Source organism: Eublepharis macularius, chromosome 15 (genome assembly GCF_028583425.1).
Source record: "Eublepharis macularius isolate TG4126 chromosome 15, MPM_Emac_v1.0, whole genome shotgun sequence".
Classification (NCBI taxonomy): Eukaryota; Metazoa; Chordata; class Lepidosauria; order Squamata; family Eublepharidae; genus Eublepharis; species Eublepharis macularius.
The window spans coordinates 43765378-43792408 of record NC_072804.1 but is presented as its reverse complement, the minus strand read 5'-3'; the positions used below and the strand labels follow the sequence as shown (position 1 = coordinate 43792408).

General features: G+C 47.6%; 1 protein-coding gene across 6 annotated transcripts in view; it reads right to left on the bottom strand.

The window, feature by feature from the left end:
* The window catches only part of SCMH1 (Scm polycomb group protein homolog 1), a 63520-nt gene that overhangs the window by 14703 nt on the left and 21786 nt on the right, over positions 1–27031 (bottom strand). For 4 of the 6 annotated variants that reach the window (XM_054999144.1, XM_054999148.1, XM_054999145.1 and 1 more), the window contains 6 exons: positions 26220–26308; positions 24269–24512; positions 16735–16967; positions 14416–14542; positions 12416–12616; positions 10456–10638 (listed from right to left, as the gene is read on the bottom strand). In XM_054999144.1, the coding sequence (XP_054855119.1) occupies positions 10456–10638; positions 12416–12616; positions 14416–14542; positions 16735–16967; positions 24269–24512; positions 26220–26308 (1077 nt within the window). The remainder of the gene's footprint in view (positions 1–10455; positions 10639–12415; positions 12617–14415; positions 14543–16734; positions 16968–24268; positions 24513–26219; positions 26309–27031) is intronic. The other 2 variants (XM_054999146.1, XM_054999149.1) reach the window with 2 other exon arrangements.

Genomic DNA, 27031 nt, shown 5'->3' with positions numbered 1-27031 from the left:
GAAAAAGGAACTGAGGGAATGCCGGGGACGTTCGGGTACTTGTACTTCGAAATTGGCGGGAACACCGGCGCGCATGCGCGGTGGGCCCGAACGTCCCCGTCACATTTCTAGAAGCTAAAAGAATCTTCTCCGCGGCTGGCCTGCGCCTGCGCAGTCCCCAATGTGGGGCTGCACAGAAGGACGACGACGATCAATGGAGAAACCAAGCACTCACAGCGGGGCAGGTGGGAGGGAATGTGTGTCTGCACAGAAGAGACTCGACGATCAACAGTTACAGGTGAGAAACCCTGTTTATCGTCGTCGTCCTTCTGTGCAGCCCCACATTGGGAGAATAGCTAGCATCTCACCAATGGGGGCGGGTGTGAGTGTCTATGAGAACAGAGAGTGCAGAACAGCCGTGCCAACAGCGGATTCACGGCGTGCATTCACGTCTATGGAATAATGTTTAATGAAAGTGTCAGCGGTAGACCACGTTGCAGCTTGGCAGACGTCTTGGAGTGGCACTCCTCGCAGGAAGGCAGCAGAGGCAGCTTGTGCTCGAGTAGAATGAGCAGTAACCGACAACGGGCACCCAACTCCAGCTTGCTGATAACAAAGTTTAATTGCAGACACAATCCAGCGAGAAATGGACTGGGCAGAAGCTGGCGAGCCCTTGCGAGGGCCAGAGTAACATAAAAACAAGGCAGGAGACTTCCTGAAACACTTGGTGCGATGTAAATAAAACAATAAAGCACGTTTCACATCCAATGTGTGTAGAGTACGTTCCTCTGGGGAAGAGGGTGTAGGAAAAAAGGAAGGAAGGATCACCTTTTGACGCAGGTGAAATTTTGAAACCACCTTGGGCAGGAACTGCATACTAGTGTGGAGCATGACCGTACCGGGGAAAAATTGCAGGAAGGGGGGGTCACACCTCAGAGCAGACAACTCCCCAACCCGCCTGGAGGAAGTGACTGCAACCAAAAAGGCCACCTTCTGTGTGAGCAGAGGCAAGGGACAGGTAGACAGGGGCTCAAAAGGGGAGAGCATCAGACGGGAGAGCACCAGGGTCAGGCTCCACTGAGGAATAGGATGGGCCCTAGGAGGAAAGGACTTTAGTAGGCCCTTCAGGAACTGTTTGGACAGCCAATGTGCAAACACAGTCCTCCCATCAATCTGCTCATGGAAGGCAGAGATAGCAGCCATGTGCACCTTAACACTGGAGAATGCCAGGCCCTGGGAGCACAGGTCCAGGAGGTACTCCAGAATGACAGGCAGCGGGCAAGTGAAAGGGGAAACCCCTTTGGGGGCTAACCACCTAGAGAAACGTGACCACTTCCTCTGGTAGGACAACCTGGTAGACGGTTTTCGGGCATTCAGAATCACATTAAGCACTAGGGGTGTGCAAGCCAAAAATTTTCGGCTATAGCCGAAAGTAGAAAGCCGAAAGAAAATTCTCTATCGTTAAAGCTGAAAGCCGAAACAAGAATCTCTTTCGGGATTCGGGATTCGGGATTCTTTCGGCATTATTTCGGCATTCTTTCGGCTTTTTTCTATGGGAAAATGCCTCCGTCTTCCAGGACGCCTGGAGGAGGCATTTTCCCACCGAATAAGCCCAAAATTGGTGGGGACCTTCCTCTAACCCTTCTCTAACAACCACCCAAGTTTCAGACAGATTGGACTTTGGGGGGCCATGTTATGGCCCCCCAAAGCAGGTCCCCCCATCCTCCCATAAAGGAGCATCTTCTTCATTATTTCCTATGGGGAAAAAATGAAGAAGCAGGCTTCCTTTGCCAGGGGTGGCATTTTGCATGCAAAATGCCCCCCAGCCCTCAGGGGCCCTTCTCCCACCCCTCCTCCCACCCCCCACCAAGGCTCAGCCTGCTCCCACTTGGGGGGGGCCATTTCATGGCCTCCCCAAGTAGGTGCTCTAATCTCTACCACTGACAGCTGGGGGAGGCTTGTGTTGCCAGGGGTGGCATTTTGCATGCAAAATGCCCCCCAACCCTCTGGGGCCCTTCTCCCACCCCTCCTCCCACCCCCCACCAAGGCTCAGCCTGCTCCCACTTGGGGGGGCCATTTCATGGCCTCCCCAAGTAGGTGCTCTAATCTCTACCACTGACAGCTGGGGGAGGCTTGTGTTGCCAGGGGTGGCATTTTGCATGCAAAATGCCCCCCAGCCCTCTGGGGCCCTTCTCCCACCCTTCCTCCCACCCCACACCAAGGCTCAGACTGCTCCCACTTGGGGGGGGGCATTTCATGGCCTCCCCAAGTAGGTCCTCTCAGCCCCTAAAGTCCACCCCTTACAGCCCCACACAAACCCAATTCCCCCCCAGCTGCCGCACACAGACCCAAATCCCCACATTAGCCCCTCACAGACCCAAATCCACCCCCACCTGCCCCACACCCATAACCCCAGGAACAGGCTGGCAAAGGCCAGCCCTCTCCCTTTGTTCCCTATGCTGGGAACTTCTAAACTCTCTTTCCCTGGGCAATTCTGCACAGCCCAGGGGTGCCACAATGGTGGGCACACTTCTGAGTGCCAGCTGGTCCCTGTGAAAGAGCACCTGAACCACAGACACCCTCCCTCAAATTCCCCCACCACCTACAGAGATAGCTGGCCAGCCAGCCCCATTGTTCCCTATGATGGGAACCAACTGCACAACAAAGAATAAAACAAGAACAACACAAAATAAAGTTTTTAAAAAATTATTTTCTCCCTTCCAAAGTACAAGTAGGCAAAGCATTATGACACATTACACCAGCAGTCCCCCACACAGAAAAATAACACAACTCACTTAACATCAGAGAATCACAAAGCACGATTCCTGTCAAAAACACTTTATTTCTTGAACAGCTTTAGGTTACACAGCAGGGGGGAACACCAAAGGGCTTGGCAGCAGTATCTTACACAAAAATAACACAACTCACTTAACATCAGAGAATCACAAAAGCACAATTCCTGTCAAAAACACTTTATTTCTTGAACAGCTTTAGGCTACACAGCAGGGGGGGGACACCAAAGGGCATGGAAGCAGTATCTTACACAAAAATAACACAACTCACTTCACATTAAAGAATCACCCCAAAAAATTGCTGTCAAAAGCACTTTATTTCTGTAACTGCTTTAGGTTACACAGTAGGAAGGCACCACAGAGCAGGAAAGCAGTGTACTACACAAAAATAACACAACTCACTTCACATCAGAGAATCACACAAACACAATTGCTGTCAAAAACGGTGAAGTGGGTTGTATTATTTTTTGTAGTACATTGCTATCATGCCCTTTTGTGCCCTCCTACTGTGTAACCTAAAGCTGTTCAAGAAATAAAGTGTTTTTGCCAGGAATTGTGTTTTTGTGATTCTCTGATGTTAAGTGAGTTGTGTTATTTTTGTGTAAGATACTGCTTCCATGCCCTTTGGTGTTCCCCCCCTGCTGTGTAGCCTAAAGCTGTTCAAGAAATAAAGTGTTTTTGACAGGAATTGTGCTTTTGTGATTCTCTGATGTTAAGTGAGTTGTGTTATTTTTGTGTAAGATACTGCTGCCATGCCCTTTGGTGTTCCCCCCCTGCTGTGTAGCCTAAAGCTGTTCAAGAAATAAAGTGTTTTTGACAGGAATCGTGCTTTGTGATTCTCTGATGTTAAGTGAGTTGTGTTATTTTTCTGTGTGGGGGACTGCTGGTGTTATGTGTCATAATGCTTTGCCTACTTGTACTTTGGAAGGGAGAAAATAATTTTTTAAAAACTTTATTTTGTGTTGTTCTTGTTTTATTCTTTGTTGTGCAGTTGGTTCCCATCATAGGGAACAATGGGGCTGGCTGGCCAGCCATCTCTGTAGGTGGTGGGGGAATTTGAGGGAGGGTGTCTGTGGTTCAGGTGCTCTTTCACAGGGACCAGCTGGCACTCAGAAGTGTGCCCACCATTGTGGCACCCCTGGGCTGTGCAGAATTGCCCAGGGAAAGAGAGTTTAGAAGTTCCCAGCATAGGGAACAAAGGGAGAGGGCTGGCCTTTGCCAGCCTGTTCCTGGGGTTATGGGTGTGGGGCAGGTGGGGGTGGATTTGGGTCTGTGAGGGGCTAATGTGGGGATTTGGGTCTGTGTGTGGCAGCTGGGGGGAATTGGGTTTGTGTGGAGCTGTAAGGGGTGGAATTTAGGGGCTGAGAGGACCTACTTGGGGAGGCCATGAAATGGCCCCCCCAAGTGGGAGCAGGCTGAGCCTTGGTGGGGGGTGGGAGGAGGGGTGGGAGAAGGGCCCCAGAGGGTTGGGGGGCATTTTGCATGCAAAATGCCACCCCTGGCAACACAAGCCTCCCCCAGCTGTCAGTGGTAGAGATTAGAGCACCTACTTGGGGAGGCCATGAAATGGCCCCCCCAAGTGGGAGCAGGCTGAGCCTTGGTGGGGGGTGGGAGGAGGGGTGGGAGAAGGGCCCCTGAGGGTAAGGGGGCATTTTGCATGCAAAATGCCACCCCTGGCAAAGGAAGCCTGCTTCTTCATTTTTTCCCCATAGGAAATAATGAAGAAGATGCTCCTTTATGGGAGGATGGGGGGACCTGCTTTGGGGGGCCATAACATGGCCCCCCAAAGTCCAATCTGTCTGAAACTTGGGTGGTTGTTAGAGAAGGGTTAGAGGAAGGTCCCCACCAATTTTGGGCTTATTCGGTGGGAAGATGCCTCCCCCAGACGTCCGGGAAGACGGAGGCATTTTCCCATTGAAAAGCCGAATGAAAGACGAAAGAATCCCGAAACGTTTCGGCTTTTTTCTTTCGGCTACCCGAAACGTTTCGGGATTCCCCGAAACGTTTCGGCATTCCCTGAAAGAAGCCGAAACACTTTTGTTTCGGCATTCTTTCGGCATTCTGAATGCCGAAACGCACATCCCTATTAAGCACCCTAGTAGAGAGGCCTAGTCTGGGGCGCAGAGGAGCCAGGCAGTCAGATTTAGCACTGCCACATCGTGATGCCACACTCCGTCCCTGAGTAGCAGGTCTGGGGCGTGTGGCAGCGGGAGACACCGCCCCTGTGACAGGGAAAGTAAAAGGGGGAACCAATCCTGGCGAGGCCACCGAGGGGCAATCAGGATACAATGGGTTCGGAAGGCCCTGACCCTGGAGAGGACCTTGTGAAGGAGCGGGAAGGGCGGGAAGGCGTAAAAGAGCCCTGGAGACCAGGGTATCTGGAAGGCATCCCCCAGTGAACGATGGCCAATCCCGGCCCGGGAGCAAAACAGCGGGGCTTGTCTGTTGTGGGCTGTGGCAAAGAGGTCGACCAAAGGCGTGCCCCATGTGCGGAAAACCTTGTGGAGATAAACCGTGTTGAGGGACCACTCGTGCTGGGGCAAAAACACCCTGCTCAGCGTGTCTGCTGCCGTGTTGTTCTCCCCCGCAATATGAATGGCCCTGGGCAGGACGTTGTTGGCAATGGCCCAAGTCCAGAGTGTAGTCGCCTCCTTGCAGAGCTTGAGCGAGACCGTTCCTCCCTGCTTGTTGAGGTAATAGCAGGCTGTGGTATTGTCCGACAGGACCTGAACCCTCCTGTTCCGAATGACATCTGCAAAAGAAGCAAGGGAGTAACGGATCGCTCTAAGCTCTAACAGGTTAATGTGCATGCCCATTTCAAGGGAGGACCAAACACCTTGAGCAGACAGGTGTCCACAACGCCCTCCCCAGCCTAGATTGGAAGCGTCCGTGAAGACGGTGACCTCCGGCAGGAAGGGACCAAAAGGACAACCCTTGGACAAATTCTCTGGGTCAGTCCACCACACCAATGTCCGCTGTATCACCCTCGGGACGGAAAACCCACGGTGTTGACTCATAGTGAGGGGGTTGAAAACCCGAACAAACCAATTTTGTAGAGGCCTCATGCGCAGGCGTGCAAAACACACCACCCCTGTGGAGGAGGCCATAAGGCCTAACAACGTTTGAATCAGGAGGGCAGTTTGGAACCGGTTATGCACGAAGTGGCGGGCCAGGGAGGACAGCCTGCTCAAGCGGTCCGGGGGTAGATAAGCCCGGCCCAGCAGAGAGTCAAAGTGGACCCCAATGAATCTAATGCTCGTACCAGGGGACAGGACCGATTTCCCCAAATTGACCACTAGCCCCAGACCGTCTAGGACGGACAAGGTGAGGGCGATAGAGGCCCGGAGGGAGTCAGAGGAGGGACCCACCAGGAGCCAATCATCCAAATAGGGATAAACAAAACAGCCACTAGACCGTAGATGTGCCACCACGGTGGCCATACATTTAGTGAACACCCTGGGCGCCGAGGCCAAGCCAAAGGGCAAGGCCGTGTACTCATAGACAGCGCCTCCACAGGTAAAACGGAGATATTTCCTGTGGCCCTCAAAGATGGAAATGTGGAAGTAGGCGTCTTTGAGATCCAAAATGGCCATCCAGACGCCTGACTCTAAGAGTTCCAACACCCGGGACAGGGTAAGCATCCTAAACTTCTCCACCTTCAAGTAGGTATTAAGGGCCCGAAGGTCCAAAATGGGACGAGACCCCCCATCTTTCTTATCCACAAGAAAGTATCTTGAGTAAAACCCCCAAGGGGAAGTAGAGACATTGACCACCCGGACAGCACCTTTGGCAACCAACTCCAAAACATTATTTTGTAACACAACATTACAACAAGAAGCACAACGGGGTGGGTGCGAAAGAGGGGGTGCAGTGGTAAACGACAACTTATAACCACGGGCCACAACAGAGAGGACCCAGGTATCCGTAGTAATGAGTTGCCAACGGGGCAAGAAAGGCCGTAGCCTGTCCAAGAACAGGACATTAACAGCGTCCTTGGAGACCAACTGGGAAGCGTCCTGGTCTAGTCAGAAGACCGTGGGCTTCTGCGCTGAAGTCGAGGGCTTGGGCGAAGGAGGCTGCTGTCGTCCCTTGGACCGGCCGGAGCGTCTCGAAGAGTGGCGCTGCTGGCCAGAGTAGGAACGGTGGCCATAGGATTGACCGGAGGGGAACCGTCCTTGGCGCTGGTGGAACTGCTGGTAGGGGGACTGATAGGACCGGAACCTGCCATACCGATATCTCGGACCCGTCTGCGGAACCGAAGGCGCAACCCCGAGCGACTTGGCCGTCTGCTGGTTCTTCTTCATAAGAGAAAGGGACTCATCCGTTTTCTCTGAGAAGAGTTGAGGACCTTCAAACGGAAAATCCTCGACCTTGGCCTTCTTCTCGGGGGGCAGGGCAGTAGATCGAAGCCAGGCGTGCCGACGCAAGAGCACTGAGGATGCCATCGCACGCGCCGCGGAGTCGGCAGCGTCCTTGCCAGCCGTCATCTGTTGCTTCGACAAACGGAAAGCCTCAGCCTGGAGAGCCTTGACCAAGTGACGGCGATCGTCGGGGAGGTCAGAGAGGTAGGACGACAGACGCTTCCACAAGAAAAGATTGTAAGAGCCCATTATTACTTGGAAATGGGCGATCCGGAACCCCAGGGAAGCTGAAGAATACACCTTCCGACCAATTCCATCCAGCTTTCTCCCCTCCCGATCCGATGGAGCCGAAGAGGAGCCCCGTCGGAACCGAGCCTGACCCTCCTCGGCCACGATGGAAGAGGGCTTCGGATGGGCAAAGAGGTAAGGGCAATCTTCCTGTTTGAGGCGATAATATTTCTCAACCTTCTTGGCCGTAGGCGGTACAGAAGTAGGGGTCTGCCAGAGTGCCAGGGCATTGTCGACGAGATCTTCGACAGGAGGAAACGCCACCGAGGCAGGAGAGCCCGAATACAACGGCTCCAACAGCTTACTCTTGGGTTTGGAGGTCGTGGAGGCGACGTCGAGCTCCAGTGCTGCGGCCATTCGGACCATCTGCTCTGCAAACACCCTGTAATCGTCATTAGGGGACGATGAGCGGAGCTCCCCCACAGCATCATCAGGGGAAGGGTCAGAGGCCGCGTCCGACGAGTACTCAGAAGGAGACGCCAAGCCCTCATCATCCTCGGAGTCGGAGAAAGCTGCAGGGGTCTGCGTCGGAACCGACGGGCGGTCAGCCGGAACCGAGGTAGAAGGCTGGGGTGCCGAAAGATGGCGACGCGGCTGAGTGGCAGGCGGAGCTGGAGGCAGAGTGGAGGGCGCCGGAACCGTGGCCAGGGGCACCGAAGGACCAGGCAGAAAGGAAGCGGACTGCTGAATCCAAGCCACAAAATCCTGCCAGGAGGCCACGTTCCCTAGGCCCGGGACAGGCTGCCAAGGAGGCAGAGCAGCAGGCAACGGAACGGACCGGTGAAACGGCGCTGGAACCGAGAAGACTGGCTGCGATGGAATGGAGACCTCCGCCGGAACCGGAGCACACGGCAGAGAGCGCTCAAACTCCTGGAACGCGTCCGAAAATCCACGGATCGACTCGCAGTCGTCGGGAATCACCGGAGGAGGTGTGTGAGGAGGCGACGGGGTATGGAGGAGACTCCGGACGTCCTCAGGAGGAGGGGCCGGTCCAGGAGAGGAACCAGCCAACGAGGCCGGGGCCGGCGACAGAGCACGGCGCTTGGCCTTTGACTTGGCCTTTGCCTTTTTCGGCGGGGGCTCCGAAGAAGCCTCGGTGGCCACAGGTTTCGAAGAAGGCTTCGAAGAAGCACGTTTCTTCGCCTTTCGACTGGACGGAGCACTCACGGAACCGGAGGCGATCGACCCGTCCGGAGCGGACGCCTCCGTCGGAGCCGAGACGAGCGGTTCCGACGAGTGATGAGGAGCCGGCGAGGGGGCGACAGAGCTGGGCTTGCTCCCGGACGACACAGAGGCTTTGGGCGGTAGAAGGTTGGCGTCCCAAAGAAAGGCCCGGAGCCTGGCCTTGCGGTCGTTCCGCGCTTTCGGAGTGAAGGCCATGCAAAACTTACAGCGCTCCACGACGTGCCCCTCGCCCAAACAGATGAGGCAGAGGTCATGACCATCAGAGTGGGTCATTTTAGTGCCACACTGTTGGCATTTTTTAAATAAAGCGGAATGGGACATAGTGGAGGCGTTTCCCAGTCAGAAGGAAACGGCAACTCACAGCTAGAAGAAAGTTGGAAGACACAAGCGACAGCTGAAGAACCTTTTCGAACGGCGGCGAAAAAGGAACTGAGGGAATGCCGGGGACGTTCGGGTACTTGTACTTCGAAATTGGCGGGAACACCGGCGCGCATGCGCGGTGGGCCCGAACGTCCCCGTCACATTTCTAGAAGCTAAAAGAATCTTCTCCGCGGCTGGCCTGCGCCTGCGCAGTCCCAATGTGGGGCTGCACAGAAGGACGACGACGATCATGCAAGTTCCAAACCCAGGCCAGCTCCTCAGAAAAAAGCAACGGCATGTCCTACAAATGTGCTGTGATGTGTACTGAATGGCACTGCTATCGTACCATTTGAAGCAGGTTCTTTAAACTTACTGTAAGGATACTGCTGTATTTTCCATAAGGTATGCACGTAACGCAGAAACTGAGGCATTTACCTATACAGGACCCCCAGCCCTGCTTACAAAGGATGTCCCTAAGGTGCATGAGCCCTGACCTGGATAGCCCAGGCAAGCCCCAACCTTGTCACATGCTGGAAGCTAAGCAGAGTTGGCCTTGGTTAGTAATTGGGTGGGAGACCACCAAGGAAGGCCAGGGTCGCTATGCAGAGATAGGTGATGGCAAACCACCTTGGTTAGTCTCATCTCGAAAACCCCAGCAGGCATTGCTGTAAGTTGATTACGACTTGATGGCACTTTCTATCACCAAGGTGTATGTGTGAAATGCTTTGTCCTGCTTGACACAGACTATTCTTCTCTCTTTTGCAATTCATCACAGGTCGGCAATCGCCCACGCCCACTCTGACTGGATCACTTACTCTTTTGGCATAATCGTATTCTGCAGTTAATGAAACTTGCTTAAGAATGTGGGTAGTTTCCGGCATGACCTGATTAATTGCTGGTTGTACTGTTTTTGTAAGTGAATTGGGACCGTATTGCTGGTTTATCTTGCACATGTGCCGCTACTTCCTTGTTTTCTCTTTTTGCTGCTTTTCTTTGCATCATACTAGGTTGGAACGAATCAGTTTTTCTGTTGGTGAGAAAAGGAAGGAGGGGACCCTAAAAAGGCTAGGATGAGAGTCACGAGACCTGCATATACAGAAACCATGTGGGTTGTAGGTCTTTAATATGGAGGCGAATTGGGTGAGACTGATGGAAAAAACAGATTGGATCAGTTCATAGGCTTGTAAACTTTACACGCACACCTGTCACTGTCAGTTGAACATGTATTTGATGGTGGGTTTTGGTCAATGAAAAAAACTAACTCATTTATTGGGGGTATGCGTTAACTTTAGTTTTGGTTTCAAAAGACGGCTGACCCTCTGGAGTTCAGGAGTGTTGCAGAAACGAAGCCTGCAAGCAGAATGCTGTAAAAAGGGAAGGGGGAATTTGTCATCCCGCACTTCTCTGTAGGCTTGGAACTTTGTTTGGTGGGAACGTTCTCCATCTGGGTCAATGACTGTGTCACAATTCCTCTCAGCCCCAGCTCCTACCTGGTAGGTACCTGTCGTGGTCGTACTCGCGGGAGTGCTGCATGTGGTGCTGAGTGAATGGCTGGTTGCCAAAGAGGTTGTCACTGCGGAGGTTGTGGCAGAGTTTCTCGAGGAAGCGGAGGACATACGTGATGCTATTCACAGCTGGCAAGTTCAGGGTGTGCTGCTCATGATCAAACATGGCTGGTGAGGAAAGAAAACAAAGCCAAACCTCTTAGAGCTCACCAATGACAACCTGAAAACTCTGCATCATACAGTGCCCTCTTGCCATTGGTGATGCACCTGGAGTTCATACGTGAATTTGTCCAACGCAATACAGGACTGTATCATGAACTATTCCTTCTCTCCCTGCCCAATCCCCCAAGTCCTTTACTGGCTTGCAATGTTAAGTTGTTTACAGACATGATAGTCCAAAAGTAAAATCCAACAAACCAAGAACATAATCCATAAGATATCAAAATGTGAGACAAGCGCATTGGAGGCTTTATTTATGCATATTTTCATTTTGCAAGTAATTCTTCATAATGCCCGTTTCAGGGTATAACTAGTGGAATTAAAACTTGCAGCTCAAAAAAAAATTCCCCTAAAAATCAGGCCATAAGTTTGGGTGGTTCAAATCAGAGGATCCCAGATCAGATCTGGAAAGCTGGGTACTGATAGGATGGATTAAACAGAGTTTATTCAGATTAATCTGACAAATGCAGCAGGTTGGCTTCTCCAAGCTTTTTTCCCCCTTTCCAGACATGGGGGGTGGGGAGGGAGGCAAGACCATCTCCCTCAGCCTGTGCTCTCATGGTTCCCCATGCTCTCTCGGCTGGCTTCTCTCCTAGCCTCTGCCTGCTCTCTCCAGTCCCTGCCTGACTTGTGCTGCTCTCCGGCCATGGAGCTTGCCTCACTGCTTTGAGCCATTTTGCACTGCTGCCCTGCCTCTGCTGCCTGCTGTTCTCCTCAAGGGCTGTGCATTCCCATCCAACCTCCGTCCCTGCGCTCCAAAAGGGCACTTCAAGCTGCCACTGGCTACCTTTTAAACTCCCACAGCTTGTCCAGTAAGCCTCACTCCCCCTTGCTTCACTTTGGGATTCTCTGGTTTGACACTGATTCCCTTGCTGTAGTTTGGATCTGTTGGGCTTTGCTGGGAGTGGGACCTGCATTTTGACTGGCTTTTGGCCATGGGATTGCCTTTGTTTAAGTGTTCTCTCTTCCTGGAAAGCCTTGGAAATGTGTCCCCGATAGGAAACAATGGAGAGTGGCTGGGAACACCTTGTTTAACAGCCCACAGAATTGGATACCTGGGTCCAATCTTCCTGAACTTTTTGGGGGGGGGGGTCTTTAGTGGACAGGAAGAAGGTTTCTTGCAAATTTGGTAGACTGCTCCCCCCCAACTCCCTGGATAGTTTTCCCCATAGGGAATAACAGCTAGATAAATTTGGGAGTCTCTAATCTTACCAAAACAGATTAGAGAATCTGATCCAGGAGTACCAAATTCTTATGGTATTCCTGATCCCCAGATCTGGATCAAACCCTTTTTTATGCACACCTCTAGTGGGAATGACCAGCCCTCAGGCTTCTATTTTGTACTGGTGCCAGTTTGATTTTTGTTAGCTTCCTTGAGCGAATTGATGGAACAGAGTCAAATGTAACAATAAAATAAATAATGCCTAGCAGTGAAAATCCAATTACTTCAATGGAGCAGCCACAAGAGCAAGTGGCCAACATTTCTATAGTCTTCCAAAAAGAACATGGTGGAGGTTTTATTACTAAAAGTACTTGCTGTACGTGACATTAAAACAGAAAAGTATTGCAGTCTGCTTTGGCAGGCAGATAACATCACTATACAGGCTCTCCTCTTTCACTCTTTTGAGACAGCTGCAAGAACACAACAAAATCATGAGTTGTTGAAATGTTCTCATGGAGGATGTAGCTGAAAACTGGGCAGACCGGCTGCTGTGGAGCTCTTTACCTGAAATGATCTCGCCCCCATGGCCTTGCTTCAAGAATGAGAAGACAGTTTTCTGATGGTAAGCACAATCGATGCAAGCCTGCACTGCCTGCTGGAGGACAACGGATGCACGAGCTGGTCCGAAATGGTCAGGTAGTTGCTGGACTTTCTTTTTGTCTAGGTGAGGCCCGGTGCTCCCATTCTTATTCAAGTAGATGCAAACTACGGAGAAAGGCAAGACGCTTCCAGCAATTAAACTGAGAGAAAAATGAAGACACCTTTCCTGCAACTGCAGCTCCTGCAGAGTCACTCTCTCTGCTACAGATACTGTATTCTGGGTTGAATAAGGTGGCTGAGCCTCGGAGGACTGGCCCTAGTGCTTTCATTGACAAACACGCGCAGAGGGCCTTCAACCCCCCTCCCCCCGCTAAAGCAACTGCAACCGAGTTCCAGGCTGCCTAAGGAAGAAAGGCTTACTCTTTCATTAATGTAACCCAGTGTGTCAATTACTACTGTATGAACAATTCCAGAGAAGCGGCCATGTTGGTCTGCTGTAACAAAATTACATAGGCGTCTGGTAGCACATTAAAGGCAGAACAAATATTTATTTCATCTTGAGCTGTTGCGAGTCAGAGTTCGCTTTTTCAGATGTATCAGAAGAAGTGACTCCCGAAAGCTCACGCTGAAGTCCATTTGGTGAGGCTTTACACTGCAACTGAATACCTGAAATAATGTTCATGCAGCTCAGCCACAATGAAACCCAAGCTGTGCCTCAGGGGTAGGCAGGCTCCTCCCTCACCTGCAAAGATCTTCCCTCATCCAGATAGGAGAGGGAAGTCCAACCCTCATCTGGCCAATGGCCCCACTGCTCAGCGTGGATGCAAAGAGGGGAACAAGGAGTAACAGGAACGGCAGGAGGTTAAGGATGAACACTGGCATCAGTCCACCGGCAAATCACTGAAAACTGCCATGTGAGTATCTGCAAAAGACTTGCTCTTTTAAAGATGCTGTTGGTTTCATGGCAGATCTTTCACCCACGGTGGTAGAAGGTATTTCTAGGCACAAATGTTAAGAGCGCTCAACTAGTGAAGCTTTCTGGACAAGGAGATGGCAGTGTGCATACTTGTGATTACCAGCGAAGACGGAGACCTCCAGAGCAAGTGGCAAGATGGCCAACTAGGAGGTGAAGCAGGAATGGTCGCAACAGCATCAAGTTGCTGGTGGTACAGCTTGAAATGTGGATGGGTGTGGACAGAGCTATTGAGAGCATGCACTGAACCAGCAGATGGCATTTGAGAGAATTTTCTGGACTACTCTCACTGCAGGCCAGTATTTTTTTGAAGCGATACTGTCAAAACGGGACAGCGTGGATTTGTGTGTTCACTCACCCTCCTTAGTATTTTGTTTTTCTTAGGTGTTTTTTCTTTCATCACATACACAGCCAGAAGTGCAAAAGAGGGGCATTTCTCAGAACAGGTATTACTGTGCAACCCAAAAGCAGCCCCACTACGCGTGTTACCTTAAAGCCCTTCCATCTCCATGCCGCATGGGGACACATAATGGGGGAATAATATTCTCTGGAGACGAGAGGGAAAGAAACTCAGACTGTTTTTATATGCTGCAGGCATGTGTAAATCCACTCTCTGTGAAAGTTTCTTTAGAAGGAGAACAAGCTGACATCTGAACCGCTGCAGCATGTGGTCTGGTCCCCTGCCCAGGAGTCTAATTCAAATGCTGCCTCATGATTCCAGGATGAACATTGTGATGAAAAGCTTACGGGTCATTTTCAAGGGCTTCCGACAGTTCTGCTGCAACTCCAGAGATATACGAGCACACACTCCAAATGGAGAGATGAAGAAAAAGGGGAGGGAGAATCTTTTCTCTCTCGTAACCCTGTTTTCTTCTTTTTCATCACCCTAGCTTCCTGCTCTCATATTTATGACTGCCATTGCACAAGTATCCCTTATTTCCTCTTCACTGAACCACTACGGCCAGAGAGGACAGCGGATAACTTTCTGTACCTGTAGGAGCCTGCATTGCAGAACTGGGGATAGTTGCTGCATCTTGGGGCACTGTACTCGTATCAGGTTCAGGAGTGCTGGTTGTAGGGGAGGTGGGCGCTGGATTCAGCAAAGCTCGAGGCTTTCTCTGCAAAAAGGAAAGGAAGAAAGGATCATATTAATAAACCAGAAAGCCAGCATGGTGTATTCCTTAGAGTGTTGAACTAGGAACTGGCAGACCTGGGTTCGAATCCCCACTCAGCTATGGAAGCTCACTGGGTGATCTTAGGCCAGTCACCCACTCTCAGCCTACCCTACCTCACAGGTTGTAGTGAGGATAAAATGTAGAACACGGGAATGATGTAAGCAGCTTTGGGTCCCAACGGGGGAAATGTGGTATCTAAATAATTAACTAAGTAAGCTGAACAGGAAAAAATCCATCAGGCAGAAGGAAGATATAGATAGCATAGCATGGAGAGCATCGCTCATGAGGAAATCAGGAGCAAACTGGCATTACAGTGCCGTCCTAAGCAGAGTTCCATCTTTCTAAGTCCACTAAAGTCAATGGACTTAGAAAAGTATGATTCTTGCAGAGGATGGCATTGGTAGAGATCAAGTTTCCAAAAAAAGGCAGGGGATAAAAATTACCCAGTACAACAGTAATCAGTAGGAGGGAATGCAGAGAATTTAGTTAGTGATAATGAACTGAAGTTTTAAGCAGGACTGACTGATTTAAACGTGTTTGTTACCCTTTGCATCCTGAGCTTCCTCTACTTCTAAGCAACCTCCTAACTAGCTATTGGCCTGACCAAGACCTGCTTAGAGAGAAGATTGTATCAGGTGCCTTCAGATGCGGGTAGCTTTGTTGGCCTGCAGTAGGAGAGCAAGGTATATGCTTTTGAGAGTCAAAGCTCCCTTCATCAGATACTTTGACTCTTGAAAGCTTATATCCTGGAAACCTTGTTATCTTTCAAGGTGCTACTGGACTCCAATCTCGCTCTTCAGATCTCCGTGGCACTTGTTGCCACCTGGAATCCTGAAAAGCATTTTAAACATCTGAGTTATGGCTAATGCCAAATTAGAGCATGAGATGGTACTTTGCCATCTCAGTAAAGTGGTAGAGGTATAAAACACCTATAATATTAGAACAGCCACAGCAAGCATTTCTCAGTGATAGGACCATTTTGACAGAATGAACTTGTATTTACTTATTAACAGTATTTATAACAAAGGTTCACTAGAAGCATACTTAATAATTAAAAATTATTTAAAAAATAAAATCCAATAAATGTAGTCAAGCGAAATGTAAAACTAATTTTAAAACAATACAAAAATAAGAAATCTATACAATCTCAATTTCCAAGCGCCTGGCAGAATAAATGGCCTTAACCAGTTTCCAGGAAGAGGCCTGCTGCCTGAACTGTATGAAATAACAACAACAACAACGTTCAATTTATATACCGCCCTTCCGGACAACTTAATGCCCACTCAGAGCGGTTTACGAAGTATGTTATTATCCCCACAACAAAACACCCTGTGAGGTGGGTGGAACTGAGAGAGCTCCTAGAAGCTGTGACTGGCCCAAGGTCACCCGGCTGGCTTCAAGTGGAAGAGTGGGAAATCAGATTAGAGTCCCGCACTCTTAACCAATACACCAAACTGGTGAAAGAAGAAGAGGTGCACTGGGGTGAACCCAATTTAAATTTATATTATGATGAAATTTGTTTAATTTGAATTTCCACATGGACTTATGGTTAAAATGACGACATTAAACCTTTCAAAGAAGACTACACAGGCAATGATTTAAGCTCTAGACTCAGATAAAACATTAATTATAAATAAAGGACAACAAGCCTTTTAATATTTTAAGATTATGTGAAAGACATATGTGGATCTTAACTCTCTCTAAATTGCCAGTTGCATTTGTGGCAGACAACACAGAATAAAATTCATCAAGGAATATAGATAGCTTTGACAAGAGAGGAAAAAAGGGGGGGAAGTATGGTGTATCCTATTATAAATCATTAATTTTTGACATATGACAATCAGGCACATTTGGGCAAGTGTGGAATATAAAATTCTAAATAAATAAATAACAGTTTGAATTGTAATGTTAGGAAATGCTCTTCTAGAAAGAGGCCTTTTACTCAAAGTAAGTTTGAGTTGAACCTAGTACCGAAATCTAAGTAACACTTTGGGAGTTAATCAGGTCACCTGTATAATATTCTGAGTTGCTTAATATTGATGCCTGGCTCTAGTGTTAGCTCTTGTGTGGGATAGTTTTTATAGAGGAATGTATCAAAAGCACAAATGTTCAGCCATGCGCATTCATCACCTTACCTTACTGCCAGGCTTTGGCCCCCTCTTTTTGGGGAATTTCAAAGGTTCTGCTGCCTTGGAGGGGGCAGAGATGGGATGGGCAGTCAGAGCCTTGGGCGTCCGGCCTCGTTTCCGACCAGGTTTGCGACCCCTCTGCCCGGGATGATGATCCAGCAGGGCCTTTGTGCTGCTGTGCATACTGCTCTTGTCAGAGATCACATCAGGGACAGGGAATGGGCTCTTTGGAATCACCACTGCCACAGAAGAGAAGATGAACAGCATGTCGCCACGGCCCCATGCAAAAAAGCATCACTCATGACCTAGGTATCCAACTGCCACAAACAGAGATCTTGAAGCAGAGGCACTACTCTCAAAGTGAAGTGTAATAAACATGCAATCAAAGCCCCTATTCACAATGTAAGAATTATCCTTACGACTACTTTTTTCCTCTTTCCTACAGAGACAGCACGCCTTGGCCTAGCTGGTGGACAATTCTTTTTGCACTGTATTCTAAGAGGAAGATTTAATGGAACAATTCCAAAACAGAAGTTTAACATTCTACAAGGCAAGGGGAGACACAATCCCAATGTGAACCTTTTCAGCAACTGAGATCACTCTGTGGCTTGAATCCTACGCAGTGTGACTGGAGTTGCGCCACAAACTTTTCTGCTTTCTTTCTCCTGTTGCAGGTCCGTGGATCCCCAGAAACATCATGGGAGATCAAAATGGATGGCAGTAAGGTCAGGGAACTGGCAAAAACAGCCCATCTCCTCTTCCATGTGGGGAAAGGGCACTTAGGACCGAAGCCCATGCCTCTGAGGAATAGTAGGTGGTTACATGGTGCAGGACCTTCTCTCTGGTTGCCCATTTATTAAGGGGCTCTGTTCCCCACAAGGCAACCTTGGTACCATCGTAATGATATTTTCTCTCGGCTGGCTACTCTCAAGGGTTTGTCAGGCCTGGGAGGCCCAACGAGTGGGCCTGAGGGTGATGGAACCGGCAGTCAAGCTCTGGAGGGCCCGATGGATGAGGCCGGTCCATCGTCGGGTGATGGAGGCCAGGCCATCCAGGTGGTATAGGCTGTGGTTTTTCATTTTGTTTACGCTTGCCACGGGTTTGTGTTCCCTGTGATAAAGCTACTCTGTCCTATGTATTTCTCCGTAGACAGTTTATAAAAACAACAACTAATGTAATGTAAAAGAGCATAATCTCATATGTATTTGTTTATTTTATGTGGTGGTTAGCTGCTTTGAGGGATATAAATATGAATCAAGCCATCAATATGGAAACAGATATGCCTGTCTTTAAAGTTTTGAGCTTAGTTAGATCTCAGGGTTCCTTGCCTGTGATATTTTCTCAGGATACAAAAACAGAGACCCTTCCAAATGAAACTAGAACAAAAAGTTGGGACCCACAATTGGAAGGAAAATATAAGTAACCCAATAAATTTTTTTTTTAGAATTTAATGAATAGTAAAGTGGCTAGTGCTCTAATAAGTTAAATAAGTTAGCAAGTATGGATAAATATATCATAAATACAGACTATTCCTATAAACAAGATGTAAACAACAAGGTAGTTTTGTATAGCCGCCAGGCAAAAAATGCTCAAAGCTGCAAAGTGCCAGGAATACGGTCTATAAATACTTGTGAGTAACGTAGTTTTTTCTTTTTATAGGTGCAGCTGCAGAAACGATGTGAGAAGACCATCCAAAGGGTAAGTATCACAAAGGTCAAAGGTACAAAGTAATAAACTGCTTATCTCTTTTTTCTCTTTAGGTGTCCAATGGGGCAGAAACCCCTCCGCCTGATACAAGGCGGATATCCGCCACAAGAGAGAACCATTGTACTGTTTGAGAATTCCATGCTTTATGCAGTGTTCTATTAGCTGAGCCTAAAACCGCCCCTGAGGAAGTCCAGCTGACAAAACACAGAGATTTACCAACATGTGCTCATTTCTCTGTCTGGTTCATGTTTCCTCTCTCTCATTCCTTTTATGCGAAGGAGCAGTAACGCTCTGCCACGAGGCTTCAAGTATGTGGGAATACTCACAACTGCTACAGTTCTGTAGGCAATTTTTAGGAGGTGGCTTTTAGCACAAGATAAACCATTGCTGTATAAGCCACAAGGTAAAAATACAGATATGGTGACAGCCTATGGTCTGCAGCCTGAGCCGCTATCAAGTGCAGCTTAGATAAGCCTGGATAGCTGGCCACAGGCCATGTCCAAGATAAACACTAAATACTTCATACATAACCTGAGGCAAGGGTAAAGTGGAATTCCTAGTAGCAGGTGTTTCCTGGTGCAACATGCTCATTAAAAAGAAGTGAGGCAAAAATGGAGGCACATGGGGGCAATTTCAATTACTTGTGCACATTAGAACAGCTGGTTTTGAGTCCAGTGGCACCTTAGAGACCAACAAGATTTTCAGGAGTGTAAGCTTTCGAGAGTCAGAGCTCCCTTCATCAGACACATTAACTTTATCTAGTGCTATCTACTGGGGTAGTGTAGTGTAGTGTAATCTACAACCCGATATATGATTATTCCCATTTAAGACTGGGCATTAATGTGTTATTTTGTGCTCAGGGCAGGATCGGAAATATTTGCCCATGTCACACTCAAGATGCTGCCTTCCTGTTTTTCCCCCAAGGAGGCAAGCACTGCTTGGTTAGATGGCAGCCCCTTCCTTGTTACTTCACACTCCCTGTTACTGCTCAGATTGCTCTTCGTGAGCTGTGTCTGGGGCCCTAACTTCTCCCAAGTTAAGTTGCTTAAAGCAAGCTGACTAAAATCATAACCAGCCCTACTGCAGCCAAAATGCAGCACAACCAGCTCTACTGCAGCCCAAATAACTGCCGTTCTTCATTCCCAGATACACATCACCTGGCAGCGACCAGTTTCTTTTCCAAAACTACCTCGTGCAAATTGCCACTATTTCAAGGGCATTTTGTATGTGTTGACAGGGCAGAGGTACACAAGTGGAGTGTTGCACATCAGGCATGTACATTCAAGACTGCCTGGAGGGTTTTGCTGCTCCACAATTCACCAAGAACAGGGTGTGTGTGGGAGGTGGGGCGGAATCCACAGATTCAAGAAATGGGTAATCAGCAGACTGTTTCTGGCAGGATTTTTTATGGGGTAAGAGATAAAAAAATAGGGATAAAAAATACCCACAAGTGATTGTGCTCCATAGCAGCCTTTTGAGCACACGTGAGCCATACAACCTCCTGCCATTCTCACGAAGATCCTCTTCAGTATCACAGTCCTAATTTCTGGCTGCCTGCTACGTTTTTAGAAGGCTACAGGGTCAACGCTCTAAAATTTGCTTCCTTTGCATGTTTTATTACAAAATCTTGCACTTCCTTTTCCCGCCAACTTTCCTGCAGATCTAAGGAAGCAAAGGATGAGACACTTTTTCCACTCTTTGACACACAGGAGAGTAACGGCAATTAGCACCAAGTACAGTGATCCATGCTGTACTAGATCCAAGTCTGTCTGGTTCATTTCCAACAATAATTGTGAAGCGAGAGGCATTTCCAGCTCATAGATTCTGTGATTTCTGGAGAGGAGAAGACTGCACAGAACATTCCTGGACGTGTGCAGAGTCTGCCTCCATAATTCTAACATGGCTCAAGGACATAATTGCCCAAAGTAGCCAAACGGGAAAGAGTACAGAATGACCTTACTCAACACAGCTTCTCCACGTGGTTTGGGAGACCTTCCCAATTCACATTCATTTTTAAAATAAATTTCTTGGTCTTAACAGTTTGCTACCTTCTCTTCGCAACAAGAACCATGTTATTTCCTACATAAAGTATTCTTCTGCCTCATCATAAGATAGCCAGGCATCAAAGATGCTATCTTCCCTTTGAAAGAGGGAGAAAGAAGTGAGCATTAGAGAGAGAGAAGACAAAAACAAACCCTATTACCTTTGTGTTCTTAGAGGAAACGTTACAGGGACCCTGGGGGTTATTTCCACCTAACAGTCCAACTTCAGGCATGCTACAACCTGTACTTGCTTGCAGGTCATCTTCTAGAGATCCCCAAATTTCCTGTGGATACCTGAAGCTGAATTTTCACTTCCTCCTGGCAAACTGAAATAAAGCTTGTCGGGCCCTTAATCTGTACAGAATTGTTGGGAATAATGGCTGACAAGTACAAAAAAATGGATGTATGCCACTTAAAACATCTCCATGGTAACTTTTTTTAAAAATTAACTTTTGCTGGCTTGCTGAGCAAAAGAAAGTTGTCTTGAACAGTCTGACTGCATTAGTAGGAACAAAAGAAACTGGGGCAAGCGTCTACAGTTAAGATTTCTGCTGCGCCCACAGTAACGTTCACTGCCCTTGGCACAGGATTCAAGAGGGGGGGAAGCACCCTTTCTTAGTTGCTTGGCAGATCCTTGGCACATTCTTGCCAGCTGGGATGGAGCCAAAGGAGAAACTCCCCTCCTTTGCATTCCAGATCTCTTGATAAAGCAGAAGATTGCCTCTGGCTCACACTCTTGTCTAAACCCAGTTAACTCTTAGGGTACTGCCACTTGGCTGTGGGTATGAAAAGGAACTTCCAGCTCCAGGAGAGCTTCTTGTAAAGTTGAACCCAAGTGTAAGGAGCAAAGCATGAAGAGCTGGCCCAGTAATACATGTTTTAGTCAACTGCCGAAACCTCCAGGTGCTTTCACACAGATGGTTTCCTCCGGTATGGCACTCAAACAGGACGGTTTTATCTTTTTTAAAAAAACTACAAAACATTGTCCCCTAATCATCCACTATCTGAGTTTCCTCTTGCTTTGCTCGGATCTTTCCCAAACCTGGCTTGATACAATCTCTTAGGAAAGATCATAGTCAAAGTGTGCATACTGTGCGGATACAACAATATTGACTATAGTGGTGACATTTCCTTCTGCTAGCTGTCACCAGAGAGCTTTCTCGGTCTTTTTTTTTGTTACTAACATAAATATCACTACAGCAATATTTCAATTACCAGTCTTAAACTATAGTGATATCTCTATTATGATTTAAAGAACAAATCCTGAAAAGTCCCTCTGGAAGGGTGGCTGTGTTAAGCTAAGTGCAGGGAAAACCATTACAGAGACACTTCATTGCTACTATGAATGCAGCGGTATCAAAATAGTTAGGGTTGTCAGCTTCCAAGTAGGGTCTGGAGATCTCCTGAAATTACAACAGCTCTTTAGACTACTGAGACCAGTTTCCCTGGAGAAAGCGGTAACTTCTGAGGAAGGACTGTATGGCATACTATCCTAGCTGAGAAATCTCCTTTCCCTGTACTCCACCCTTCCCAAGCACCACCCCTAAATTTCCAGGAATTTGCCAAGGTAAAGTTGGCAACCTTGGCAACAAACCACACTAGACAGTGCAGATGATGTGCTGTCTCCCTCCAAAAAATGTATCCCTCCCATGGCTAGAGATAAGGATGCAGAACAACCCACAACTGATTAGACTTTTAATCAAAAATATATATTTGAAGCACAGCGTGTGCTTGCTTAAGAGAAGGAGGTAGACGAGAGGAGACCAGCAAAAGTCCAACTGCTTGAAAGAGTAGCACCACCTGATTCCCGAACTGCTAACTCAGAAGCGAAAGAAAGAGGCGGAGAGACCAGCAGCTGCAGCTGCAACTTGGAAGACCAGCCAGTTACTCCTATTTGACAAAACTAGATGCAGACCAGAAGAGCACCAGATCATTACTGAAGGCACCTGGTAGTTCTCAATATTCATATAAATGTCAGATAAGGGTCGTTTGGGATGTTTGTCAAGCACCTTGCTGAATGTCCATAGGTGCCCAAAAGACGAGATGAAACCACATAGGGCTTTCCCCAAATGCTTAGACTTCAAATTCACCAGAAAACATCAAAAGTTTTCTGACATTTCCCAACAACCTCCCAAAGTGTTAAACTTATTGGCGAGACCCACATTCACTGAGATTGTTATTTATCAAAATGCACACACAAGACTGGAAGCAACGATCACCAGAACCACAACACCAGCTGTGCATGTCAGAGCTCTCTTTTAAACACTTGCCATGTTGTCTGTTATCTGAAGCTAGTGGCTCCTCTAAACTACAGGCAGACAAGTAGATTCTCTGCTCCCTCTAGTGCTAGAAGAGTTCCAAAATTTTTTGTTTGCTAAACACATTCTTGGGATGGGGGGGGGGGGGGGACTAGAAAGCCATTTAAATAATGAAATAAATCTATAGAATATAGATCCTGCAGAACCCAGATTCTTGCTTTGTAGCCAAAGAATCTTTAGAGTTATGTTACTGGAATATTCGTTACTGGAATATTAGCTCTCTCTCTAACAAAAGAAGTACTAGAAGAACAGCAGGTCGCAGATACCTAACATAGGTGGTAATGTAACCCTTCTCTTGCATACAGCACTTCATTGGTATAGGAAATCTCAGTCTCAAAAAATCAGGGACAGAGAGTGCAACTGAAGCACCCGCACACGACATTGAACAAAGCTTTGAATTTATATGAGACACACACAGCCAAATGAAAACATTGGTCTTATCATTGCCAATTCTGTCTACTGTGTCTACTGTGACCAGCAGCAATGCTCCAATGTCTCAGGTGGAGGTCGTTCACAGCATCAGCTACCTGATCATTTTTTAGCCAGAGATACTGGGGACAAAACCTGGGACCTTCTTGAGCCAAGGCTTCTATCCAGATGAATTTTCACAACTGACATGGAGCCTATCAACATATGAAGCTTGGTATATGTTGCTCGAGAGACTGCCTGTTCTTGAAGAAAGGGGAGCTCTTGAATGTCAGAGGCAAATGAACCAATAAGCTGGGCAAAGATAAGTCATTCTGGTCCCTGTGCTGCATTCAGGCTGGGGGATTGGTGGGGTCAGTATAGATGACATAGTACAAGCAACGAACTGTGGTGCAAAGCCCTGCATAATCATGAACTCCCTCAGTATGGAACTGAACACTATACTCCCCCCACAAGACTTGGGGGATGGAAGAGACCTGCATTGCTTCTGCCTACTCTGAAGTTCAGCACATGACATACCTTGCACCTCTTAAGGTGGGGTGACGACAAATAATGGCTATTAAGCCAAACCGAAGTTTGCATACCCCAGCTTCCAGCATAGTACAATTTTGACTGTATGGAAAGGACTCTACATCACGAGTCCCTATTCACAGAATCCAATTTGACAAGATAAAAAGGATACAGAGAAGGTTTCTCAAAGAGACATGCTTTACAGTCTACCAACAAAGTGCTGCCCAAAGTAAATTACCATAAAACCCTCTATCTTTTGGAGTGATTGCCCAGGTAGCTGGAAGGTACCTGTCTTCTGAGCAGTGAACGCAGGCAAGAAAAACTTGTGACTGCAGGGGCTGTTAGAAATAGACTAGAAATGAACTGACCCACTTTGCTGAAAATTAGCATCCTTTTAAAAAACCAGTTAAGTCACAATAAACAGTCTGAGACAGATGTTCATCATAATGTTGCCATTCTGCATTCCTTTATTTTTCTCTTTGCAGGGATAAAGCTCAGGTGGAATGTAGTGGCATGGTATGATGGTGCAACTCTTACCTTTTGTTCCAGGTGGTTGCAAGTTGTCTCCAGTCATCGAACACCAGCCCACAGGAAAAATGTCTCGTGAATCATAGCGGCACCAGTAGTCAAAGGCCCCCCTCCAGCCATCAAAAGTGATGAGGACCTCAGAGCCCCGCACTTCACCGATGGTAGCCGGGCAGATGAAATGTGGGTTTTTCCTGTCCACAGCCTCCAGTTTCATCCCCATCTTAAAGAAGTTCTGGGATGGAGATGGGGGCTCCTAGAGGAGAGGATCCAGAAGAAAGGCGTGAGCAACAGGTCTCCTAAGCACCCCCAAACACACAGAGAGTTGGTTCCACACCCCCGATCTGCTGACCTATAATGAAACAAACCCATAACTGACTAGACTGCTTTTGAGCTCAATAGTTTACATCTCCCGGCAGCCTTTGCAAAAGGAAATGGCTACTAGAAAGGCTGATCTACAGCTCTCCTTATGAATAACTTAGCTGCTTCATAAGCTTGGTTCAGATGTAACACTGAATTGGAGCTTATTTTCCTCACATATGATATATGAGGCCCAAATAACAGCAACTGGAATATTTTCAATTTTTGGTCTAGTTTGAGAAACAAAATGGTAAATGGATTCTCCAACCATGAGAGTCTTGCTAGACCTGGTTATCTCCCAATCATGCTAACCGCGGTTAAGGGCTGGTTGACCTGGTTAAGGAAGACAAGGCAGAGCTGTACAGAATAGTACCAGAGGACTTCTCAGAAATGAGGATAGACAAACATTGAGTAGCAGAGGCAGACCTCTAGTCAGCAAGTTGGATTCAGACTTAATTTTCTGCTATAGTGGGTAGGAAGGGGTAATTTCCATTATAGCCCCGATTTGCCCCTCATGACGTTCCTGAAGGTCCCCCATTTCCCAAGAGCAGCATTTGGGGGAGATCAGTGGGCTGCACTGGGAGGCAGGAAAGTTCTTTTCTGCTGAAACCCAGTGTCTTCCATGAGCAGAAAATTTAGTCTGGATCTTATCCAGCAAAGTTCACCTAGATGTTTACTTTACATTAGCTAGATTAAGAAAATATTCCAGATTTAAAATAGCTAAAGTGCAGTGTTAGATTTGAAGGGGGACAGAGAGTGTTATAATGGCCTCCCAGCGTCAGACTGCCTTGCTTTCCCATGCCTTGTGTTTGCTACTGCCTTACAATCCTATTCCCAGTCTTGCTTCCTCACCTACTACTTATCTCTCTACCCTCGTGTTCATGGATTAATTTTTATCTTGCCTTTACCTGGAACCGGGTTGTGCTTTGTCTTGCGCCCAGTCATACCCAAGACTTACCTCCTGGGCATGCAAATGCTGCTCATGCACCCCACTGGCCTCTCGTATAAACATCTATGAAGTTACTGTGCATCATTTGAGACATGCCCTCATCAAGAATTATGGGCCTCACCCAAATATTCTCTTGTCTTTAAGAAACACAGGAAGTTGCCGTTTATATTCCCCTCTCATATACTCAACAGTGCTGTTACCTTCCTTTAACAGAACAAAACTATTATCCTGCACTTTTTGCACAGAAACCAAGGCTGATGCCACATTGTGTAGCGTCAAAGTTTCCCTGACCTGACTTTGAGACTCCCAGAGGTCAGGTGTGGAAGAACTTATTTCCCAAGCACCCAGGATCTCAATTCATACAGGGGCAGTGGTATGGGAGGAGAAGGCTTTCAGCCCCCCATGATGTTGTCCTGAACCAAAATGGCTTGGGGAGGGGAGTACACATGTACTTATGGGCTACATGCACAGCCCCTACCCCATCTGGGCAAACAGCATCCACTGGAGCCACCAGGTCAGGGAAACCCAGCTGCCACACATTAAAAATTGTAATGCCCTAAGTGCCAAGCACACAGACAACCAAATTCTTATCACATTAAATACAGAAACATGGAGTTTAAAACAGGGATCAATACAAACCCCACACTGAAGTACCTTATGGAAGATCCGAACAGGAGCCATCTCTGCTCCATTCAGAGTTTTCAGGAGAAACATGGGCCAAGAGGATGCATTCAACCGGAATCCTGAAAACAAACAGAGATTAGGGGGAAGGCATTAAATGTAGCAACAGAACTCAAAGACCTCCATACATGAGAAGCTCTTCCATCATGAACACACCTGGACGTTTCCAGGTAAATTCTCAAAGACTCATGATCTAAAAATTAAGGGATTTCAGATCTCTGTTTTGGGCAGATTCTACCTTTAAAAAAGAAAAAAGTTTATGCCCTGTTGTTGCCTGCTTCTTTGAATATGGTATAAAAAAGTGTACTATAATTTTTCGAATGGGTAGCTGAATAGAAATTGGAAGGCTTTAAGCACTGCAAACTCAATAATGCTGGAAGAGCCCTTGAATATGGTAGAAGACACTTGGGTAGTCTTTGAGCCCCACAGTTCTCTGGTAAATAAAACAATCAGCAGGTGGTGGCTGCTGTTGATTTACAGTGTTTTTTGGTTGGTTTAATAAAGCTGTGCATTAAGACTTGCACAACTGCCCCCCCCCCTGTAATTTGATTTATCACTGAACTTAAACCCCTGGGGGAAGGAGGAGGAGAAGAACTCTACCAATAAACTGCTGCACTTCTATCATTATTCATATGAGAGTGCTTGAAGACAAGCAAGCCCCATGAGCATTTTGAAATGCAGCTGTATGGTAGATTGTATGGGGTGCTCTTTTGAATGTGTTTACTTTAGACTTGCAAATAACCTCTAACCTGCCTACCTATGGTAAGTAACACTTGTTTAGTGGT